Source organism: Cephus cinctus, unplaced genomic scaffold (genome assembly GCF_000341935.2).
Source record: "Cephus cinctus unplaced genomic scaffold, Ccin1 Ccin1_scaffold1184, whole genome shotgun sequence".
Lineage (NCBI taxonomy): Eukaryota > Metazoa > Arthropoda > Insecta > Hymenoptera > Cephidae > Cephus > Cephus cinctus.
Genome location: NW_014333664.1, coordinates 577607 through 597848, shown reverse-complemented (window position 1 = coordinate 597848; position 20242 = coordinate 577607). Strand labels below are relative to the sequence as shown.

At 36.7% G+C, this 20242-nt stretch overlaps 2 protein-coding genes across 6 annotated transcripts in view; one reads left to right on the top strand and one right to left on the bottom strand.

The window, feature by feature from the left end:
* LOC107272547 (metabotropic glutamate receptor 2) overlaps window positions 1-11110 on the bottom strand; it is a 130856-nt gene extending 119746 nt beyond the window's left edge. For both annotated transcript variants that reach the window (XM_025089823.1, XM_025089824.1), the window contains exon 1: window positions 10567-11110. The gene's annotated coding sequence lies outside the window, so the exon portion shown is untranslated. The remainder of the gene's footprint in view (window positions 1-10566) is intronic.
* LOC107272538 (UNC93-like protein) overlaps window positions 1-20242 on the top strand; it is a 37969-nt gene that overhangs the window by 9383 nt on the left and 8344 nt on the right. Inside the window, exons 1-2 of one of the 4 annotated variants that reach the window (XM_015749782.2) lie at window positions 14150-14376; window positions 16778-17037. In XM_015749782.2, the coding sequence (XP_015605268.1) occupies window positions 16784-17037 (254 nt within the window). In that variant the 5' untranslated portion in view covers window positions 14150-14376; window positions 16778-16783. Of the gene's footprint in view, window positions 1-14149; window positions 14377-16596; window positions 16695-16777; window positions 17038-20242 lie in introns of those variants that run through there. The other 3 variants (XM_015749780.2, XM_025089839.1, XM_015749781.2) reach the window with 3 other exon arrangements.

The window sequence follows — 20242 nt, the reverse complement described above, 5'->3', positions numbered from 1 at the left end:
GTTTAGCTTGAATTCATACTGAGAAAAGTTTCATATTGTTCTCGTCGTCGAATAAAATTTTTAAAATGTTCCTACACCTTAGTCCTGTATCCTGTTACATTTTTTGAAAGCCATTTAGACTGTCCTTGGTTGAAACTCATTCCACAGACAATCACGTTACTGAAATGTCTGCCGAACGGTCGATAACGCTATCAATCGAAAGTTGTAAAATCAATATGGATCGGATGATGCAGAGGCATTAGGAACTCTGTTGTTGTAGAAAAGTTGTTTGCTTCGTGGTTATAGAGACGTGGGAGTAAGCTGGACACGAAGTTCTCTGGGAAAGTCAAAGTTTCTCGAGACTTTAACTGAAAGACAAAGCTCGGGATTTACCATTGTAAACGCGAAAACTTTTGAAAATTATATCGGGCTATGTATTCACGTGGCTATGGCTTATTAAGTTAAATGAAAAAACAATATTTTTACTTATCTAATAATAATATACTCGAGTCGCTAAAATCATCGAGAGGTGGTACCGAGAGATTTGAAAAGATGGAATTGAAGTCTATTATTGTTATAAGGATTGTTACTCTAAATCAGACTGATCGAATTAAATTATTATAACTTTTGGAAATCGTCGTGTCTCTGTTCTGGCAAATTACTCCCGAAGTATTCAACTTTACGAATTCATTGATACTAACTTATGAAATTTCAAGAATTTCGTTACGTAAAAGGTTGTATAGGCTGTACTCGCATCTATTTCAATGGAAATCGATTTTTTAGCTGTCTGTTCTATGACACAGAGATGCCTGTTGCGCGTTACAGTGAATTTCATCTATGTAGAATTTTATTGATATTGCCTTAGCATAATAAGGATCCCCGCAAAAATCATTTGAATGCAAAACAATTAATATTGTTGGCATTGCATATCGAATTGCCGAGTAGAAGCATCGTTCACGAAATACTACTTAGTTAACATATTTTTTTTCCAAAAAATTAATTCATTCTTTTCGCATTAATTACGAATGATAACTGGAATCGGATTTTTAAAAAATGTCCAAATGTTCTCAAGTGTCCCATCACATATGGTGCGATCTGTGAGGTTATAGCCATATGACAGCCTAAGTACCTTACTGCTTTCTAACTCGTCTATAGAAAAGTTACTGAGAACTTAGTATGAGATTCCAGATGGGATCGTGTAGGTAAGGTTGAGGGTGGTTAGACGGACGGTTAGAAGAAGTTGATGGGGTGGAGGGGTAGGAGGTAAAGCACTTCCACATAACGCTGCGAAGAGTAGCGGCATCCTGGGTTGGGTCATCTACCCTTAAAACGGGGTCGAAACTGGCCCTCGAGTAGCTTCGACGAGACATAAAAGAGAGGGGAGGAGTAGGATTCTTTTTCTCTCTTTTTTCTTTACGTTCTCCGCAGACCCTTTAATCCTAACGTTCAGTTGAACGTTGTGTCGGGCTCTTCGTATGACGAATTCGGCCCTGGCCAAACGCTGGACGTTATTTACTCCAAACATTACGCACGGACATACTCTGCTATGTATGCCACAAAATCCGACAAGTACCCTATAAGATTTAGAGAGACCATCATTCTATTAAAAAACATATACTTATGTACTTGTCAGATTTTGTGGAATTTTTTTCAATTTATGAAAAATTTTTCCAGATATTTTTTAAAATTTAATTCAATTTTTGTATTTTCTACATGTCATTTGTATTTTAGTTTTTACCCGACTAGCTGATCTTACTTCTTTTTGTCGCGTTGACTGCATTGTAATATTTGTGGTGTCAACGAAGGCCCGACACCCATTTTTACTTTTTAAAAGTTTTTTTGGGGGATTTACTAAACGTGCCACGGTCTCAATTTCATTTACAGCAGAACAATTCCTACGGCATTTGCAGCTTAGTTCTACACAGTCTTAGTCCCGTGCAACGTAGCCTGTAAATGCTTTGACTTAGCATATTCGATTATTCCTGTACAAAGTTCAGTTTTCGTTGAGCCCTTACGTTTTCAAATAAAATGCCACAAACTGCTCCTCTGTATCTCTGTATCGTATTCGGAGATATTGAATTGTCGTAAATCTATGAAAAATCTTTGAAATATATTTTCATCCCTTATTTGCTGCACAACGGGGGCTTTTTTCGTTATGTACATTTTATTTTTCTTGAACGTTTGGTTCGCTATTTGTGTTTTTATTGTTTTGGACGGATATCTTTCTTAGATAATAAAAACTTCGAACAGGAGTCCTGTCGTGGTGGTTCCTTTCAACCGATAGTTTCTCAGAAATAAAGAAAGAACAAAGCATTATATTGTATCGTATCGTTTAGTAGTTTTATCCTTAGTCAGAAATACTCGTAGCTCTTACGAGGATAGAAAAAGTTAAGGTGTAGTAACGAAGCTTTTTTTTACTTTGCTAAGATACTTTTTTTTGCAGCAGTAGCAATTTTCGACAAAACTATCGTTTGGTATTTACCGGTGGAAAATCCTAATTTAATGAAGACGGATAATGGACCAAGACATCATCTTGGTCTCATCGGGAACAATACAATCCTCTTAAAGAAATCGATTCGTATAAAAGCACTTTGAGATTAAGGGATTTTCTTTAATTATTACGTAACCTTCGAAGAATCTTTATAACAGGCAGATTGGTTTATTCCCCTTAATGTTCTTAAAATCCTTAATGACTTCGTTAATCGATTTTATAATTGCGACCTGATTAATTCGGAACGAGTATATCTAAGTGCACGTGTATCACATTGTAACATTTTATTTACGTAATCCGTAAAACCTGACGCTATTTCCATTCAAGATTATAATTATGTTTCCTGCGTGTTTCCCTCGAAAAGTAAATATCGTATACGTCAACTTTTCTTTATGTGAACAACGTGCATTGTTGGGAAGTGGATCGATTCCTTTCTTCCTGATTGAGTATGGTGGTCGTACCTTTATCGTCCTTCTCTTATCGCCGTGGGAAATACTGATACGTATTTCTATAGACAGTATAAAGCACAGGGGCGAAACACGATCAGTAGTTACTGGCTGTCTGACAGAAAGACGGAACAGGACGATCTCAGCGGCGAGCTGGAATAAAAACGAAAAATGTCTTTGTACATAGAGTTAGGAGTGGTAAGCGTATTGTATCCGAATGATGTAAAATTCTACTGGACGTGATAAAGAATTGATTTTTATTTTTTGAAAAAAAAAATAAAAGAAGATATAGGTATGTACAGGTATACACGCTCTGTAAAATTTTGACGCGAAGGACAAAGTCTGGAGTAATATATAAAAAAAAAAAATTTGCAAAACCTTCCCTGAAAAATTACAAGGCTAAACTAATGGGAACGATAAGGCATGCGTTAGTCGTCCTAAGGGCGTTTCTTTTATATTACTCGTTGCGCTTTTCCTCTGTGAATTTCTGGGTAGTTAGGTCGTTGCGCGTTGTGCGACCCTCCCCGTTTAACATTTCACCCCGTCACGTCTCTCGTTATTCACCTGTAATTCGTGGTAGTCCCCCACGAAATCGTGCGGCCACTGTAAAATCTCAAAGTTGAACGGCGGGAATACGGTGTTTCCCACTAATTGTAACCCACGTATGGTAGTCGAATACGGGAGAACACGGTTCAATTAAATTACGTTGAATGCGTTGGTAGCAAATGAATTTTTTAAATTGTACGTACAGCCCCCTTTCACGTTCGACGGCGTGGCACGATCGTGAATATAACAATTGCACAATGCTCCATGTTAGCCTATTCCACCCTCGTATGTCATATATAGAACGATCGTCAGTAAAGCGACAAGTAATCTTTTTTTTTTGGCGCGGGATGTATTAGTCGTGTCCTGAATTGTCTAATGACCCATAACCCGTGTCGTTGCGAAATTTCATTCACTGTCGTTACCGCTATGGCAAATTTCAATAGATCTTTTAAAAAAAAAAAACCATAAATTTATGTTTTCGTACTTTTTTATGAAAAAAATATAATGCACACACAATAACCTTATTCCAGGCCTTGCTAGTTTATGCTTTCTTCAGAAATTCTGACTGCCTTCATTCAGCGGTGACGCGTCGAGACGGCCTCGAAGAAGGAGAATTTTCCAGTCGTCCGTCATCGCGGCGGGACGCCACGAAGTAGATTTTCATGTTTCCTCACGCTATGATAGAAATCCACGGGTCTCTGTATAATGACGCGGGGCCTCCTGCTGCCTTCGAGTGTAATTGCCGGATGGAGGCGCATTAATGAATTATAAGACGCATAAGGATCAGCTGGAAGTTTCTCATCCGAATTATGGAGCTACGGCTTGTTGCTGCCGAGAGATCGTCGAGAGTGGTCTTGATAATCATTTCACGGTTTTAATTAATATTTATGGTCCAGAGTGTGAATTATCGGACCGTTGGAAACAATGAATTATTATCACGCTCGATAAACTTGTCTTCTGATCCGGAAAAGATTTTGTACGTTCACGTGGAAAATCAGTGGGATCTTTACACGTATCAGGAGACACCGTAGAGTCTCGTGTCAAGTATAGTTATAGTACGTAACGGTCAATGCCTGAGAGACGATTTTGATACAATGCTTTGTACTCGTTTCCTTTTTTATTTGTACAAATTTACATACTCCAAATTTTTGATAAAGATTTTTCTCACCGTCACGAAGATCATCACGTACTCGTATAAATGGTTTGAAAACTTTTATCCCAACATTACCCTGGCGTGTGTACTAGTTCACTACGATATTTGTCTCTGCGGTAACAAGTTGCGTAACTTCGAAAGTTTTCGCATCGTTTCGCATTATGAAGCTCCGGGTTAGCCACGTAATTGGCGAAATACATCAAGACTAGCCATCCGACCTGTAACGAATAGAATGGAGTTGCTAGTTTCTCTCTCTCTCTCTCTCTCTCTCTCTCTCTCTCTCTCTCTCTCTCTCTCTCTCTCCCTCCCTCTCTCTGTCTCCCTTTTATCTCTGAATCAAACATCGCAGATGATCATTTATCAGCCGGCGCAATTTGCTTCTCTGATAATTATCACTGCCATCCTGAAAAATGAATCTCCGCAGGCGATTTTCCTAATTGCGAAATGGAAGCATCGCCTAACAAAATCACATTCGCAATCGTTGAATGGCAGGAGAATGACGAAGGATCAAGGGGCTGGAGGGGTCGGACGACACTAGACGTAACTTGGAATACAAACCTTACGCGGTGACTGATTGTTTCTCTGGTTTTTACGAAATTGCCCATTGTTTCCGGGAAATGTATACTTCCTTCGACGCGCGCAAATCCATCACTGAATCCTGAAAGGATTCGATTTCAGATTTTTCTACAGATCGTTTACCTGCCTGTCGTTTTACTAGCGAGTCTCTAGTCGTGTCGAATTATAGGGGATTTTTTAGGCATCTATCCTGTTGGAAAAATAATCTTCCGGTTGAAGAACTAGGTATTCGATTTACTCTCGGGGTGAGGAACGATGTTGTTCATGACTTTGATCTGGCATGTGTTTCTTTGGTTTTTTTACGTCCAAGACATTTTCATTAATTTCTGGATATCTTTCTTTTTTCTACTTTCTTCGTATATTAGAATTAAGGATTCGAGTATCTTTTAATGCTTGCGGATCGTTATTATCGTGTCGGTATTATGCGTATATACATTATACTTGTATCTATATGCTTACCAGCATACTTAGAGAAATATGAGGCGCTTATGACTCCGATCGAAACTCACAGAATGATGTAGTAAGTTACAGCTGCAGAATATAGGGATGAATTAATTTTTTCTGGAATTTCATTATTTTTTTTTAACGTACGACTGTATTATGGTATAACTGGTGGTTTTCCGTGTGGCACTGGATTAGAGGGTGTTATACTTAATAATAAAGTCATCGAGAACAATGGGTGATGGTTCTTTTATGTCTTTGGGGATTTATGACGTGATCTAGATATATGACAGATTTTAATTTTCGAGTGGTAATATATACGGGGCTGTTAAACATTTTTTTTTTATAATAATCCATGCATGCGGTACGACAGAATGTAATGGATCTTCGAAATATCACTCAACCTTGTTACAAAGCTTATATAAGTTCTTAAAGTTTGCCGGGTGAAAATTCACTTGCGATCAAATAAGCACGTGACAGTTAAATAGACGTGAAGCACGTGATACACATGTTGCCCGACCTACACTAACGTCGGATTCCTTGTTCCTCATAACTTTTATGAAACATACCACGAACTTATATATATAAGTAGTCTTGTTTTTCAAGTGTAAACTCGTATGGATATTATGGATACGACTGCAGTATTGAGAACTTTCGGCACAATAAATACCCACGTGAAACTTATTTAACAAATTTCGTACACTCTATAAAATACTGTTTCGATATATCCAGATGGCAGCTATAATGCCATAATCGATATTACCAGAAGCCAGATTTTTCAGTGTAATAAATAAAGTAATAGTCGACGATATTTTACGAAATTCCACGTGGCGCGTAAATAGAGGAGTTTTTAAATCCTGTCGAATGGGCTTTTATCCTTCTCGCGAAATCGTAAAATCGCGAAATCCTTCATCGTAAAATTGACATCGATTTGCGATCGCCTGTGTACCATTCGGCGTCATACCTAAGAGCGATGCAACTCCGTAAATCTTGCATGATTAATAGAAATCGGATGGGTTGTGAGAACAGGAGCGTACCTACTGGATTTGAAATGTTGGGGTAAACAAGCTGGCTATGAGGCACAAGTGAGAACCACAGTACGCATATTAAACGAATATTAAATCGAAAGTGATGAATATACAGAAAATAAATGATTACTTTATTTTAATCGAATACTGCATGTAATCGTGTCTGAAAATTACTTTTCTCCATATTTCGTACGATAATGCATATTTATGTAGTATGTAAATCCTGTAGTCACTAACTATTGTTTTCGTATCGAATTTGGAAAAGCATTTAATAATATCTGGGAAGCTGGTTGCCTCTTCGCAGCGATCTGAAAACAAGAGGATCGGAAAATTTGCAATATAGGATGCAGGTGACAGGTAATTTCATGGTATAAGCAATATCCTCGATTTTACGTAATTACGGAATCAATAAGCATCTCTTGGTAAAAGTAGGGGAAATCGACGGAGCATCCCGCTGCGATCAGTATATTCATTGAGAATGACACGATATACAGGGACGCATCAAACAAACAAAAATTCAATATCCATCGCCGAACGTCGTATCGTTTCTGTACGAAGCGATTTTATGAAAATGAAATTCCACGATATGGTACAGAAAAAAATACCCTTGCTATAAAGAAAAAGTCGTAGCACAGTAGGAAAGATAAAAGTAAAACGATTCACGATATTTGACGAGACAATACGAATTTTCAACTGAAGAACAGTTAATAGAACGAAAAAAAATGTATTATTGCACCATTGTCAATATCATGTTGTGCCTTATTGTCTTGTGAAGGGATTGACAAGTGATCAGTTTAGTGCACGGAAATGCTCATTGTGGATGAAATTATTGAGGACAATGGAAACGAAGCATGAGGTATTGTGCATCACCGTATAGTTGTAGAATACAATGAATCATATCGATGGACGTGGACTAATTTTTATGTACTTAAAGATGCTTTTATATATTTGGCTGTCATTGTAGATACTCAATTTTTGACATGGACTCTGTAACGTTTTAAAAATAATGATCGTTAAAAAAAATGTGAAAAACGCGAATAAATACTAGTGTTCGCGCAGGATTATTTTGGCCTACAAAGGATTAAATTCAGTTCAGTTTCAATGCATTCGAGTGCAGTGATCATTAGTGAATGCAATTAATGCACTTCCTATAGTGTAATATACGATCTTTTGCTGTTATAGTGAAATGCAATGCATTACCTATGTACATTGTACATAGATGCTACAAAAACCCTTTATAAGCCCTCCTAGCAGCAAGGGGTGAAAACTTTATAACGCGATAGAATAGTAATAAAGCGACGCGCGACCTTATGCTAAGAATTATTTAAATTCTACCATTGGTCTCTCAAGAGCTTCCACTTGGATCTTATTAAGCATGTTCCTTTTTAATGATACCCTCTGCACGTGACATTAAATGGGAGTAAGATTTGAAAAACGTTGAACCTCGAAAGGCAAGCTTTATTTAATTAAACGTGTGTAATTCTATGAATTTTTTAAAGCTCCAACGATGAATACGAAATGATTATTTTTAAAGCGACACGTTAACACGCGATGGCTAAAGGCTGAGAGAGTAGTTTAAGTAAAATGAATAGTCTGCACTGTGGAAAGTCTGTCTTTGACTTATCGCGTGATGACACTTGAAAATCATATTTTCTCGGTCATATTCTCGTATAGTGGCCCAAGGACCAAGTGGAAAAGCGTGCTGGTCTCGGGAAAGCGTCGGAAAGTTATAACGATAAATCTACATTGCTCTGGACGAGACACGATAAAAAGCTACACTAAACTCAAGAAAACGGAAAGGAAGTGCTCGCGGACGTGTCGCCCTTACTTCCACTTACCGTTTCCATTCTCGTCCTGGCATTTACGACAGTGGAGAAACACGGCCGCTGATATCGGCACCGTAGTGTCCAAGGAAAGAAAATAAGAAAAAAAGTTAGCGAACGGGCAGGGAAAATATTAAAAATCACTCAATACGGTTACAGAGAAAACTTGGACTCTTCACGTTTGTCTATTACATAGAGGAAGGGCATTCGCTTTCAGCCATGTAAAATAGTATGAAAGTATTGCGGCAAAGGATTAACAAACGAATGATCCTACATTAGCTACGTTCTTTGTGCTCGACAAAATCTCTCATTACATGTATATTTCTCTCTATGTACTTATGTGCCCTTACAGAAATTTTTTTCATATACGGATGCTAATGAAAAAAAAAAATTGTGCTGTTTGTATTACGTTCCTTTATGAACTAAATAGAGAACCGACACTCAGAATTCTTTGGCATTAAGAATTCAAATGTATTATGCATTTTAATAACAGATTCCTCGTGGTCACGGGGAACAACGTGCAGGTTCCTCGTCGACAGAGGGTTCTGGGTCGGTTTATTAAAAAAAAAGGGGATTAGAAGCTAAATAAATTTAAAAAATAGAAAGAGTAGAAAACTTTTGTCCAGCACGAGTTTATATTTACTATGCACAATATGCGAGGTAAGTTCTTTATATATATTTCGACCTACCGTGTTATGGCTTAGTGGCTTCTTCTTTTTGTTTTACCTAACGTGTACTAAATGTCGAAACATTTTTCTAGCTTAAGCACCTATCGTACCAGTTACGCGTATACACACATCTAGACATGGCTATACTGTAATACACGGGAAAAAATAATTTGTCATCGCAACAACGATTTCGATGAACTTCTTTTTTTTTACAAGTAATTCAACATTGTTGATTTTAAATATTAATGTGCATAATTCATTAATTGCTTGTATTGCGAATTGAATTTTTCTCACGTAGAATATACATTTATCGTGGCGTAAATATTTTTGCTTCATTTGTAATCGTTATAAGCACCTTGCTATCTGTAATTTTTACAATTATCCGATGTATATGGAACTGTTACGTATCTATAATTTAACAGAATTCATTTACTGAAATTTTACAGCTTCTCATAGATTCGCGTCGTTAAAATTATCTATAATTTGAAGTCTTGTATACACGATTTCTTATCGGAACTATATTAATATGCTTATGTGCGTTCACATGTTATTTCGACAATGATATTTATTTTCGTGTAACATTATTAGATGCTTTGTTTCGTATCTGCCTTACACGTGCATATTAAATGCAAACAATAATTTCAGCTTTGCGCATGGCAACTCGCAGTATTTAATACCGACGCAACGTATAAACTAGAACCCATGAAAGTGAGATGACCCGGATAGCTGTTTCCATTTTTCTGTATACTGAAAAGTTCGTAACGCAACGTTAATCGACAGAGTGCGCGTTATTTATTGGCTCGACAGACAGTTTCGTTATATACATTTTATATTACTAAATAAAGAGCAACAGATTCCGTGGAATAAAAATCTCGTTAACGAGGGGTAGTACAGTCATTTTAAAATACGACATTGTTGTTTAATTCTGTGACGTATGGAATTTGATTAACGAGCCGTGTCGAGTATTACTCCTGTATGGGTAGCTTTATACAATCCTTTTGCGTGTAATATATTTGTCTGAGGAGCTTTGGCATTTTCTTTTGGCATGGTTTTGCGAAAACCCTGGTGAATCATTGAGTACTTTCTTGTACGATTAAAAAAGTTGATCTCGTAAATTAAATGGTCGCTCATATATTAGTGTGCTGTGGGCGCATACGCGTGTATATATTATTTTAAAATTTTTTCACTGTTTTTTGCACCGTGCTATATCATAGTACCTAATTTCACTTATTTTTCTATCTTAATGTGTACCACGCCCTGAAAGAATAATGCATGCACTGTGAGGTACATCAAGAAGCTGTTAAAAGGGCGCTAGAGTTCAGGGTGAATTTGCTGGCAGGTGTATTGTGTCTTAGGGGGTAGCGGTTTATAATTTATGAATGCCTTTTGTACCCTTGATGTGGAATAATTCTCACCCTCACTTCATCTTGCCGTTGCCTTGCTCTATCCACATCCCTCGAACGACACCGTAAAAGTCTATTGTCGTACGAACGCCGACATTTCTTTTCCAAATTCTTTTTTAACTGATGATATTTTTCCACAAACAGCCGTTTACGCTATTGATTGATACACATAACGGTCAGTGCTGCGTGACGAATTATATCGAGAGAAACAACCACCAAGCGTTTCGATATAGGAACGAAAGTTAGCGCGAAACACGATAAACGATCGTTTAAGCGTCGGCGTATTAAATCATGCAATTTTTTCGTAAAATTTTGGCGAATTTAACGGCACCCGTACAAAAATCAAAATTTGCTCTTGTTCATTCATTTTCTACGTGGAAACCAAAAATCCCCATAAACTCGAACATCCGATAAGTTCACAGTACTTGCACAATATATTTGCAAATTTAATACTGTACGAAGTTTTTGCATTGCTTCGCTCGACGAAGTATCATATTTTTCTATTTTATTTAATATTTGCCGCTATTGCTCCGATTCGAGATGTGGTCCAGCCGAATGTAGGGGCGCGCGAATACTGAAGAGACTTGTAGCGCGAGAGCTACGCGACCGTCTCCCACGAGCAACCCCTCCTTGTAGCCTCTCTTAATACGCGCATTCCCTTATCAACAAGGGGTGGTACCATCACCTCAGGAATTTCGTCTAACAGACTGAAAGAGCACCCCTACCTTCACCCTCTGCCACCTCCTCAATTTATACATCCCTCTACTGCAATAGACTGGCTAGCCTACGTCTCATTTAAAAAAATTATTTTCTTCGTCGGACCTCACCCGGTAAAGCATGACTGTCGTGCAAATTCTCTTATCGCTTCTATGGTCCACCTACGTTTAACTTACAATAATTCACGCTTTGAACTTCTCGAATCTCTTTGCTCTCGAGATCAAACTGATTATTTAAGGGCTGTGATGCTTAATCGTATCAGCCTATCTTAGTAAGCCTACCACCATTATCGGATGGCAGCGTCACCTTTGACCCTAAATCCCACAGGCTCTCGGTTATGTCTTATCTCTACATCAGGCAAAATTGGTTTTCTCGCGTGTCACAGGGATTCAGTAATTCCTTATCCTCAACCTCGTATAGATTTCTAGTTGGGTTTCTTCGTCGGCGCTTTCCTATACTAGGGCAACACGCGCGCTTTTGCCTGCGATTTAAGTATCTACGAAAATTCGATTCGAAGCTGATATGAATTTTACTAAATGAAAAAGTCTAATTACAAATTTTTTCCTTCACGACGGTTAGGTCGTTAACGAAATTTACTCGTAAAAGAAAACTAGCAGCGTCTCTTCGATTTCACGTTTCGAGAGTCCTGAGTATTTTTCTCGTATCTTACTCAGCACATCACAGAGCTCCATTCGGCTGGAGATGATGTAACGTGAAACGCTTATTCTTATTATTTTGGCAAGGCTATGCAGGTAATATAAAAATTCGTCCACGAGTTTTACTTGGCATCGAAATAACGTCAAGCTAATAGCCTTTGTGTTACCTGAGATTCATGAAAAATCATTGAATTTTTCATTGTTATAGAAATCATTTATAGATTGAACGGTACGCCAAATGGTACACGCGACGGAACGTGGTTGATTGAAAATTCTTGAGAACTCGAGAAGAGGCAACTTGAATAAACTTTACTGAGACGTTCTTCTATAATGACTCTATGAGCTCCATGCGAACCTTAAGAACGAATGATAATTTTATTACATTACCACGAGGCTGTGAATTCCAAAAATATTTTTCTACTCCATCATTCTACTACACTTATTTTTTATCTAATTCACTGATTTTCCGAACGTAGCTCAAACAAAATTCATCGAATAATTCTTGTGCACGTGCCGGTGTTTAAGGGAGCTCTGAAGAATCTAATACGTAACAAAATACCAAGTAACGTAAACAGAATGACTAGGTTTTAATATTTTTCAATATTCAATAACTTTTTTTCCCATTCTCTTTGTTCATTCGATTTAATTTGAAATTTTTATAATCCTTTATTAAACACAAGAAAGTATCCTCCTTTTTGATCACGGTTCATCTTCATGATTAATTTTTATTTTACATTACGCTTAATGGCAGTAAGCCTGTCACATTACTTTTGAATCTTTTCTTGAGGGAGCAAAGAGGTGCAAGACGGAAAATCCTTGGTTAAGAAAAATTGGCATAAAGTTTCACCCTACGTCGACGCGAGTTAACCGAACAAAGGATAAAGTCCGAGAGATGGAGGCATTTTTCTGTTGATTATGTTTAGAGATTGACCTATTGTTTCTCTGTATAATAAAGATACGAAGTTTGTCCTGCGAACCATTGTGTCATTTTAGCGAAGAAAATACTTTGTGTATCGCGCGAATGATGTGAGAAAATTAGAAGAAGATACCGATGCCCTTAATTAACGTTAGAAGGACACTTTTTTGATAGCTTATCGGATCTTAACGAATAAAATATGAAATAGGTAAATTAAGTGGTACCCGCGAAAGTGGTCAATTTTTAGACGCTTTTGCTGGTCGGCTTGTTTGTCGCAAAATAATTTCTTTTGCTTATTCTGTGGAACTTAGTTTGGATATCGAATTTGGATTAAACCGATAAGAAGAGGCAATCATATCAGAATCAGATATATTGAATTTCAATACACGTCCTGGATATGTTTGCCAAGAGTCGTAAATATATTAATTTAAATTTATAGGAATAATTACTCGAGAATGTTTCGCACTCGGAGATTTCAGAAAATACTTTTTTTTTTATTTCGCACTGTCCTGGATTTTTATATTTATGTTAATTAAAATATTCCCTTCAACGTACAGATAATCGTCGAGTCGGCGTTTACTCCAAGTGATGTTGAATATTCGAAATCTTAACTTTCCACTTATGTCTGTTATTGATCAAAGTCAATTTAGAACGTCTCGCTACGCCCAGGCCCTTTTGAAACTTTAGCGTAAAAAAAAAAAATTGAAAACGCTTAGTTCGAGTATTACCAAGAATATTGGGTAACCAAGTTTCAGTGCCAAAAATTAACAAAGTTTTTACGAACTTTAGCATAAGAATAAAGTTTTTCTTTTTTTTTTCTTTCGTTATCATTTATGAAGGGTATAGCTCGTGTGGAGGAACCAGGAGTTATCAAAGGAATCGAAGCGTTATTGAAACAGGATAAATATGTAAGATGCGTGAGCAGAGTGCTGCTCAGAGAAACTGCATAATCTTACATAAACGGTAAACTGGAATGAAAAGAATTTCAGAACATAATATATTGTTCTGTTTTAACGAAAAAAAAATGTACATCCTCCCTTGCACAATAAAACAATAATATGTCAAATAAAACATGTCTTAATACACATTAAAATTGAGCAACAGAGTGTTTTCGAAAAATTTGTTCACCTTGTTCATAATTTTGTACGGTCATGCGAATGAACGTATACAATCAATGTCACATGATACTTAAAATTCTTTATTTGATTAACAGCAACTAGTTTTGTATCACTTAATCCAATTATAATGTCTGTGTAGATAACGACAATATTTTATAATCTGATAGGAAGAGTTTGGGTCGCTCAGATAAGCAGTTGACATGTCCAATTTAGTCTAATTAGGATTGGATCAATAGTTGCAGCATTCTGAAGTGTCTACTGTGTACAGTGAGACGTTATTATAATTTATCGTGTTACGATTAAAATAGAATATATTCAATGTTATCGATAGCGGAGTGTTGAATTTATAAATAATTATTGTCAAATTCATTGTGGGACAAAGAAATTGTTGTACTACGAAGAAATTATCTAATAGGTAAATATGTGGTGCATTTGTCAGACACACTTTTACTTTTTTTACTATATCTTGCGAGAAATGACCATTCGTCTTCATTTACCTGTCTGTTACACGCCGATGAAATTTCCTTGAAACAGCTTTCAATTAACTTTTACGTTAAAGTTTGTATTTTCCTGGTAAACATAAACCACTCCGGGGATTCATTATGCATAGTTAGTGCCAGCAATTTATGTATTTGCCTTCCTGGAAATCTGTTGTTGGACCGTGTTGCTACTACATTTTTTAATTTCCGTTCGTTATCTACATGCTGCAGTATTGTATTTGTTTCTCGCTGAGTATTTTCGAGGTTTCAAAGGAACAAAAAAAAAGAAATTAATGGTTTCAGTAGAATAAATTATTTTTTTTCATATTCGTGACTTTGAAAAAAAAAAGATTTATTGGTATTGGCTACTTAATTTTTTGCATCATGACGCAGGTCTCTCATCTTTTCAAAAGCGTCTGGAAGTGAAATTCTTTCGTAATTTTTTTTGTATCGAATAAAAACAATTTATAACGTTGTTTATTTACACTCAATAAAGGACCAAAGTTTTATACGAGATACATGAGTATATGAGATTCTTACTGCAATGAAGTTCAGATCGTAGAACGCGCAAGTGCGTGGGAATTCACGTGATTTCACTAATGACGACAATGCCTGAATGTTCAAAGGTTCCTTTTTATAAAAAGAATGAATGATTTTATCAGAAATTTAATATGGGAGGATAAAGAGATATCAAGGTCTTTTATTTTGTTCACGAAAACCACTTTCGACTGAATTCGAAAGAATCAATACGATTTTACGCTGATCTCATCAGAATCTTCCGGCGTGTTATTCGTATGCATTGAACATCGTTTCACCGAGTTTTAATGGATAGTCATTTACTGGGCTTCTTTTCTATCATGATTAAGCAGTTTTCAATCTAAATCATTAATCTTCAAGTGGGAATACTATTTTTAGAGAGATATTTTCTATATTGTTTTCTAGTAGATTACAAATCATAAAATGGCACCACGATATTATTATTAACTATTATACATTATTATCAATATCGAATAAATTTTCTGCAATAAAATCAAATGATGAAGAACAATGATTATCGTGTTATTTATTTATTGATAAACGATATCGTTTTAATAGTCATTAACAATGACAATGGTCCGTCCTACAATATATATATAGCATTGGAGTTCTATCCTATCCTAACCTAACTCGTGTCAAACCGCTTTATGGTCCTCAAAACAGCCGTTAAATTTATGAAACTCATTTTTCGTTGAAATAATCAATCAATATATAGATTTAGTTAATTTTCACTAACAGCCTCACATTAGATCTCGCGGCCATACTATCTTCTCACTTAAGATATTATCAGTATTATTTCTGTATGTGGACCCAGATAACCCTAAGATTAAATGACTTTAAAATATATTTGAAATGATTTTATATTTTATGGTAATATCAGATAGACGCAAGAGATTTCTTATATCATCTGCAACGCGTATCATTACCTAAGAATCTAAAATTAATTTTCTGATAGCATTTAAAAATGTTGAAGTCGTAATAAAAATTATGAAACAGATATCTGCTGGAAATCTTCTAGACTTGCGTGATATCTTAATTTGATAATTTACTCTAAAATATACTGAAGGATATTATTATCAGTGAATCCATACTTATGTAAAACCTAAAAAAGAATTGGGATACAATTTTGGGAAAAAAAAAGGTATCTAAAGATAAGGTAATAACTATAACGCAATCTTATCGAAATGTCATAAAATTTGAGACTTCTCAATATTTCTCAGTAAAAAAGCTTATTCTATAAATATATAAAGATAGGCTAGATACCTTGATGAACCGTATACAATAAAGATATCTTGGTTGATCCCACGTGACGAAAGGAAACCATGACGCGATAATAATGAACTTTGAATAGTAAAGTGCGACGTCATGCGTTGTCTGGACGAATCCTCAAAGCGGAAAACTCAGCTGGAATAATTTAATCCCACGGATGATCCACGTTGTCGGAAAACGGACCTCGGGTTATTCCTCAAAAGGACGCGATAATCTGTGACACGAAGATAACTTTGACGACGGTTCTCGGATGATAATTATCGTACAAGACTGCCGAGATATCGTGGATTACCGATCTCAGCTTTAGGACTTTATTGCCCACAATACTAATCCTTTAACCTGCACGTCGTCCTGGATATACGCATATCGATGTTATATAATATTTACGCAACGTCTGACGTAACGCGATGTGCCTGGATTCTAATTTCGCAGCCTAAGGATTAATATAGTCGGATTAATTTTTCTTCGCTTCTATATATATATAGCTCTTGGGTTGTTTTGAATTCTTGATTTTTTTTCCTTCTTTTTCAGAAAAATATGACAGACATCGAAGGGACTAAGAAGCTCTCTTCTCAGGATGGGCGAGGGTGCACGTCTGGCCTTAACGAAAAGTGGAGAATAGTTTTGAACGTTACCATTCTCAGTGGAGCATTCATGGTGCAATTCACGGCCTACGAGGGTACAGCGAACTTGCAAAGTTCAATAAACGCAGGATTGGGTCAAATTAGCCTCGCTGCGATTTACGGCAGTGTTATCCTGAGCAGCGTGTTCGTCCCTGTTGTTGCGATCAAGTAAGATTGCGGTTTCCGCTAAACTGTTTCTTTATAAGGATTTCACGTCCATTCTGCATTGGCTTTGCTATGTTATAATTTTCATTCATATTCCTGTATACTATTTATTCGGACCTTTCGAACTTATTCGTAGTTGTCTTCAGAGACCCCATGTAAATTGTTGCAAAGTTTTATACTACTTTGTTGGGACTGTACGATAACTTTCGAACTCCGTCTTTCATCACTATGTATTTCCGAGTGCACGGCCGCGACAATCTTGGAGAGCCCTTTGAAAAGTTGCAATTGTTCCCGAAGGCAAGGAATGCAGATTTATTATCCTTGTTCTATGTAATATGCAATTTTCTCCCTTGTATACTACATATATACCGGGTGTGTCACCGAAAGCGCACACCTCGATTAAGATACGGGAAAAAGTTTCAGGCAAAAGTTGTATGGTTTCCAGGGGGATCGATTTTCCATCCAAATGATTTTTTTTATATCCATTTGATTTCGAGAAACAGCAGTTTACATGTTTTTTTTTTTAATGGAACATCATTTTCTACCGGTATAAGAAAATGTAGATCGTTTTTTTTTTCGTAACTTTTTAAGACATTGCAGACCAAAATCCATTAAGACATTTTCAAGTTATCGAGAAGTGAATTTATTGAACAATTTTCGGTTGCGAAATTAAACGCGCGAACGAATCCTAAGTGCTCCGAAGATTGTTCAATAATTTCACTTCTCTATAAGTGGGAAATGGCTAAGCGGGTTTTAATCTGAAAGGTCGTAAAATGTTGAGAAAAAACGCGCTACATTTTCTTATACCAACAAAAAATGATGGTCTATTAGAAAAAGAACATGTAACTTGCTGTACTCGAAATCAAATGAATGCTAAAAAAATCATCTGGATGAAAAATCGACCCTCTTGAAACCATACAACTTTCGTCTAACACTTTTCCCGGTATCTTCGTTAGTAACGGAGATAATGGAGGTGTGCACTTTCGGTGAGACACCCTGTATATATTTTTAACCTCGAAAAACATTTCTGATTATAGTGCCGAGACACTTAGTACTTAGTACTAGCATTCAGGATTGAAGAAAACTGCAAAATTAATTTCACTTTGTGTCCAATCATTTATGTTAAATAATTACTTTTCTTATTACCCGTGAAACAAAGGTATGTAATATTTTGCTGTAACTACCGTAATAATAATGGTAGGATTTCAATATTGTCCAATAGCAATTACGTCGGACGAACTATGGACAAAGCTTAGTAACCTTGCAAAATGTCAGTCTGTGATATGCATGAACGAATACTGATATTAGATACCTTGCCGTGCAATATATACGTATATCGACATACATCCACAAACGCTGCAAAGCATACAAAATGAAAATAAAGTGAAAAGCATGAGTTTTAGATGAAACTAATTTTGTGTAAATTTTCATCTTTCGGTCATTTTCATATTTCTCGTATTTATAAAACGTACCATTCCCGAGTTTGCTTTATGCTTGCTTTATGCTTGTTAGTCACTGAATTTGGCGTTTAATTGGAAGTCGCGTGAGTCCAAAGGTGGAAAATAACTTTAGACCGCAGACAGCGAAAAATCTGGGAGCCGTGATACCCGGTTAAGTCGTTAATTATCACGTGTTTTTACATTTTTGTCTCAAGCGTTAATGAACCATAACTCGATGTATGTACAGCTAATAACTTTTATGAAAAATTTTGAAAAATATAATAGCAGCAGCAGATGACGTTTTTTTTACGTTATTACCCGCGTTCACGATACATAAATTTGTTTGTCATCCTTAGCGTTAAACCCAGTGCTTTATACAAGTTCGATAATTTAATTGCGAACTAAAGTCATATGCATATTATTGTATCAATGGCTTAGTACCAGAACAAATTGACGTCGTTGTAGGTTAGTTACGCGTTGCTCGATATTCGGGTATCTGTTTCGTCTTTGCGAGTAGTCGGGACACGGGTAGAAACTTCCTGGTGGCTCAGGAGCCAGTGGAAATTTGAGGGTATACTACGAGGACACCCGTAAGTCCGAGACCATTTAGGTCCTCTAGGTGTTTAGTAGAATGAATTATCATCCCCAAGACTTACCCCAGTTACGAAATAGCAGAGAGGTCCGACTCGATTAAAGTTTCCTTAATAATTTCATAATACATTGTCTGATTATAGCCTGAGAATAAAATGAACAGGGTTTCCAAGTGTTAGTCGATTAAGAGTTGTGAACCTTGGAAAACGACTTTTTGCAGGATCAGTGTAGACAGGGAGACATTGGTTAAAAGGGCGCGTCGCTTTAAGTGGGTGTGTAAAGTGGATGAAAGTGTATGAGCGCTTTTGACACCCTACTATTTTATTTAACGAACCTTTCGCGACCAACCCTCTCGCCTTTGGAATAATAAGGTATCCCCGAAGAAAATGCCGGTAGAGGTGAACAATTTCAAGACTGCAGCATCTTCCGTTTAAACAGGCTCTATTGCAATTTTAACAGATCAATCGTTCTCGTGCTGTGTTAAAATACGAAAAGTAATTTTTTGTAAAAACCCCTAATCATTCGACCTCGTACGTGGCTATAGAAATCTGTGGCAGGGCCGTATGGTTTTGGTGAGCGATCCCTCGAGAATTAATTACATTGGCTGTTCCTACGAAATTGATTAACCCACTTTTTGCACTTGAGAAATACAGAAAAATTCGTCGAAGCGTCTAGGGCGATGAAACACTGCAAAATAAAATTACTATAAACTCACGTTAGGTTTGAATTACGATATGAAAAAAAGAAGTCGTACACGTCTACGTGTACGGTTAAATTTTATGTGGCACATCGTAAAACTTACTAACTAGAGAAACCCTGAAAGTTTTTTTTTTTTTTCTCTGACAATAAGTTTATCTTTGACTCGCTTACTGTGCTTTACGATCACCATTGTGTCGTTCGACAAGGAATTCAACGATGTGTACAGATCGTCCCTTGCATGATAAGAGCTCGATACGAAACGATAGTGCAGACGCTCGGGTACAAGTAGCGTCTTGGTAATTCCTGAGAGCAGCTAATTGAGTGTGTCGCTAAATAAATATTCATCTCATTTAGATTCTACGTTCATCGCTACACCTGAATCCGTAAACACGTATCGCAATACTGAAAGGGTTGAAGGGCTCACGGAAAACGTATATAACCATAGTCCATATAATTTAGTGCGGGGACCCCCCCCCCCC